The 4784-nt window shown below is 38.0% G+C and overlaps 1 protein-coding gene across 1 annotated transcript; it reads right to left on the bottom strand.

Moving 5' to 3' along the window:
* Positions 1-328: 328 nt before the first annotated feature.
* On the bottom strand, positions 329-3904 carry emp3b (epithelial membrane protein 3b (MAM blood group)). Its single transcript, XM_084367367.1, has 5 exons — positions 3743-3904; positions 2703-2790; positions 2503-2605; positions 2275-2415; positions 329-779 (listed from the first exon to the last, which is right to left on the bottom strand). Exons 2-5 carry the CDS (start codon positions 2778-2780, stop codon positions 604-606), a joined length of 498 nt encoding a protein of 165 aa, XP_084223493.1. The 5' UTR covers positions 2781-2790; positions 3743-3904; the 3' UTR covers positions 329-603.
* Between the last annotated feature and the right edge of the window lie 880 nt (positions 3905-4784).

The raw sequence follows: 4784 nt of genomic DNA, 5'->3' as shown, positions 1-4784 counted from the left end.
CTTATTTGGTTTCAAATGTGACATTTATTATCAAAAATGACAAACAAAATCAATGGTAGCAATAATGGACTTGCCAACAATGCACACGTTTTGTTTCTTTGTGTGATATTTGTGAAAAGCAGCTACTACATATATTTGCTGATATCAGCTTTAGGTACAAAAATATACATATTTCCAGTTTGCTCTCGGGAAAATTAACAGCAATTCAAATACCTCATAAAGCCTACAGAACGAATAAAAAAAATACATAACACTGCTTTGGTATTTTCCATCCTTGGTCAACACAGGACACTACTGGACGACAATCTTATAGAAGACATGTCCTAAAACAGAAGGTGAGCATTATATAATGAATCTGTATTGAGGATTCATTGGTTGCTGCAGAGCTAGCCCATTATTTTTTGGTAATTCTTCCACTAACCATGTATCCACCATTCAAAAACACAATCACATTATCTGAAGCAAAGCACATGTGACTCTGAGACTCAAGCAAAAATCTTTTTGTAATGACTGATTAACAAAATGTCAAATCACTTTATTTATTTATTTATTTATTTATTTATTTATTTTAATTCTGCTTTGACATTGTTTTCCTTTTTCTGGTCACTCTTTCTTACGCAAGTGGATGTATATGATCCCACTGCACAGCAACAAGGGGACACAGACCCAGGCCAGGATGAAGCAGTAGCCAAAGTGTCCTGAAGTCAGCTCTCTGGAATCCTGGAGGATTTCCTTATTGTGTAATGTGTAGATGAGAGCTGCAGAGAAGGCGGTCAGCCCTGCAAAAAAAAGAAAAAAGAAAATTTGTTTGTTTTAGGAGTAGAGTGTGTGAAATTGTTTCCAGTGTGTGTAACCCGGTACATTTAATACATCTATTGATTAATGTCATACTGTATGGCAGTAATAAATGCCCCTCTGCCCACCTGCACATGTTGTACAGGTGATGGAAATAACAATGTGACACAACATGACATATTATTAACTTCTTCTTTGTCACAGAAAAGGTAATATTGGTATGGAATGCAAAATCTGTTGTAAAGTTTGCATTACTCACTCTGTATGGACTTTCAGAAAATAGTGGTATGTAACGTCGATTGTAGGTTTGCAAAAGGGATAACATTTATTTTTAGCTCAATGGGCCTCAGATGTTTACTTGATCCACCATATTACACAAATGTGCAGTAGTGTAATGTAATAAAGTACATTTATTCAAGTAATGTTTGTACAAATTTGAGGTTCCTGTGCTTTACTTGAGTATTTCCTTTTTGTACAACTTCTTACCTCTACTCCACTACATCTCAGAGGCAGATATTGTACTTTTCACCCCACTACATTTATCTGACAGCTTTAATTACTAGTTACTTTTCAGATTCCAATTTTCAGTAACTTCCTTTCCAGTGAAAAACATGTATTTTCAATGTGTTGATTTTGAATGTTGATGATAACCTGAAGGAGTAGGTGTTCCTTTGTGGATTGAGGAAATTCCCCTACTTCTCAAGCTAAAGAACCTATTTAAAAAACCCTCTTAGATCAGCTTGAAAATAGCATTGTCGCAAAGCTGAAAACAGCTGTTTTTCAAGTTGAATTTTTAGAGACACATTCTGACAGGATAGTGATGCTACAGACATTTGGTGACGCTGCCAAAATATATAAAATAGTTAAAATGAGCTGAGCCTTAAAAACAAAAAAGCTGTAAAATTCATCAGAAACATCAGTGCAGCAGTAATATTAATCCAGAAAGATCCGATATAATAGTAAAACACAAACAGGGATAATTTATCTGCAGAATCAGTACTTAGATTTTGCTGATTATACTAAAATACTTTTTAAGAAGGGTTTTAAATGCAGGTCTTTTACTTATAGTGGAGTTTTTCACAGCGTGGTATTAGTACTTTAAATAAAAGATCTGAATAGTAACCCACTGCAAATGTGTACCAAGTTAGCCATTACTAAGAGTTAACTAAATGTTTAGCCATTGAACTCAAAGATTATTAGAAGTGTGTATAACAGTATGTTTGGGTGGCTTGCATTACCAAGTTATATTACAGTACAAATGATCAGAGTACAGAAATGTATCAAGTATCAGGTTCTACAAATTCTTGTACTTGAAAAGTAGAATTCTCCAGTTCTGCTGTATCTAAAACACAGAGGGCCCACTTTCTAAACAAGTAGCTTGTTTGCAACCATGGACGTTTGACATGTGGTTTCTAAGAGCAAGCGTCACCCTTTTCAAATGGTCTCATCACGCAGCACATTGTTTCACTCCACTGTTACCTGCAAAGATCTGACACAGCCCAGTGAAGTAGAAGAGTCCGCCCTTGGACATGGTGAACAGTTGACCCAGGAACACCAAGAAGGAGACGGAGGAGAAGACCACCGAGAGAACCATCAGGACCTGCACTGCCTGGAGCCACTCTGAGGAAGGAAAACATTCCCACATACATCTAAACACCAGTCTTAGTTATTTTTGTGGATGTAAACCAGAATATAATAGTTGCTTACCAGTCTCTTTGGAGGACGCGCACAACCAGCCTCCTGTGAAGTTGTCAAACCTACAGTTGTACCACAGGTCTGAGTTCTCCAGGCCTTCCCACTCCCACCAGGACTTTAAAGAGAGATTAGACATGACGCACACAGCTGGATATGTTGAACTTGTGAAATAATAGTTAAGAACAAACATCATGTCTAAATCCGACTACTACCTTCTCCATGGTTGCAATGAACAGCATTGCCAGTGTGATGAGATGCAGCAGGGTCACAAACATGAGCAGGTACGCCATTTTCAACTCCCTGCCCAAAACAAACAACACAGTTTTTAATTTAGGCTTCCCGTATCCAACGTTGCAGCTACTAAGGAAATAGTGTGTGACCAACTTAACAAGCTGGTTGGTTCCACAGTAAAATTCAGTGTTGGGAATGTTCCTGCTTTTCCCTGAAACATAAAGTGGAAAATCTGAGTGTCTGAACAGAGTATACTCTGTGTTGCGTAAGACTTCAAAACAGAGAGGAATGAGTTATTTCTAAAGCTTCTCTTAGACGGGCCTGTGCGTTGCCATCAGAGGCTACAACAAACCTGTAGAGAACCTGGGCGGGCCGACTGAAATCTAAATGAGCCCAAAATATTTACCCAATTTACCTGTCTGCCCTTCTGAATGGCTGTTTTTCTTTCAGGGTAAACAGTCTGCAGTTCAACTTGGGTTTGGATATCATTAAAGCTGCTCTCCTTGTAACTTAAGAGGAAATTAAGTCTGAGGAGAAGCCTGTGATTTGACAGAGCTGTTTGACATCGTAGAGCACAGGCGGACACGTCGGTTCACAACAAGGAGACGTGCAGAGATACAAAACTAGGAAGCAAAGACAAGACAGGATGAAATTGTCTGCAGATCTTTATCTGTAGGAGAGGTCAATTTGGGTGGGCGGCGGAGTTACAATTCCTGTCAAATTATGTCATTATGTCTAATCCATCATACGAAAGTGAGTGAAAGGTAAAAAAAATCTAAAAAAAATACATTTTTTTGTAAGGAATTATATAAAATAAACACAATATAATAAAGATATAATCTGTAAAATGCTGTATGTCATCATTTTTCTTTGTTTTCCTGATGCCATGATGTTTGCTACCCATTGAGAGATGTGATGCAGAAACCACTATAACATCTTTGTTTACAAATGAACTGGAACCGAGGATTTTACAAGGTATTTATTTTAAATCTAATGAAAAGTCAAGGAAATACCTACTCACCCCAGGTTTTGCTCGTTGCTGTGGATGAAATCTCAGGAGCAGTCCAGGAGCAGCTTCACCACTCTACAACATTGTGTGCCCCTCTTGGTGGTCCTCTCCTTCCTAGCAATGCCACACCCCCTTTATTTTTTCAGTCACTATCCAAACTTTCCAAGGAGTCCGCCCATTTCCTCTGCGCAGAACAGAGGTCCCTTCTGCTCTGCCTCGTGGAAACACAGCACAACATCACCGTCCAAAAAAGACTCAAAATGAGACCCACCCATGGGCAGTGCAGGCACATAAAACCACATGAAAAGGCCTCCTCTGTAAACAGTCCCACTTGGGAAACGCTTGTGCATAATGAGCATTCTGCAATACTTGAGCCATTCATGATCCATGAGTACTGTTAGGGGCAGAAATGAAAAATAAACACAGAGCTGCAACATAGCTACACCAGCACATAATGAGTATACAGAGTGCACTGGTCACACAGAAAACATCTGGGAGGGACACACCATGCAAACATGCCTCAGCTCATTTACTGTAATGGGTGCAGTGGAACTGACAGGAAAACAACAAATTATGAAGTTTCTAAACACTAATTACACATTTACATCCATCTTTTTTTTTTTAAGAAATAGCCTACAAAGTAAGTATTTAGGTGTTATTAATGCCTGTGATTCTTTTTTTTTAATAAATAGATTATTTAATATATATATAATAGGATGATTGAGCTAAATGTTAAAATATTAATGCTGATTTTTCACCTTCCAACACTAATGAGAAACACAAATGTTGTGTTTGGCGCCCCCTGGTGTTCACATACATGGACTAACGGTAAGGAGAAGAGCTTAATTAAAAGCAATGTCTATTAACTACCGGTGAGAACAGTGCAGTTTAATAGTTTAAAATATAATATTAATAGAGACTACATGTACACATATAAACAGATGATTTTTTGTTATTAAACAACCTGTAAAATTAAAACCACCAGGTGGTTGGTTCCAATTTTCCTGATCGATTGTTCCCTACATCCTTTCAATGGTACGGTCCGTTGCCTAGG

The sequence above is a fragment of the Pagrus pagrus genome (assembly GCF_965226575.1).
Source record: "Pagrus pagrus genome assembly, chromosome: 11".
NCBI classification, from domain to species: domain Eukaryota; kingdom Metazoa; phylum Chordata; class Actinopteri; order Spariformes; family Sparidae; genus Pagrus; species Pagrus pagrus.
This window is presented reverse-complemented; position numbering and strand designations above follow the sequence as displayed.

What these genes read in the sequence shown, in the direction of transcription:
- emp3b (XM_084367367.1), bottom strand. Translation starts at nt 2,780, where the DNA reads ATGGCGTACCTGCTCATGTTTGTGACCCTGCTGCATCTCATCACACTG. An exon ending in TCATTGCAACCATGGAGAAG is followed by an intron (nt 2,606 to 2,702) that starts GTAGTAGTCGGA and finishes CTCTCTTTAAAG; the next exon opens with TCCTGGTGGGAGTGGGAAGG. An exon ending in GCTGTGTCAGATCTTTGCAG is followed by an intron (nt 780 to 2,274) that starts GTAACAGTGGAG and finishes TTTTTTTTGCAG; the next exon opens with GGCTGACCGCCTTCTCTGCA.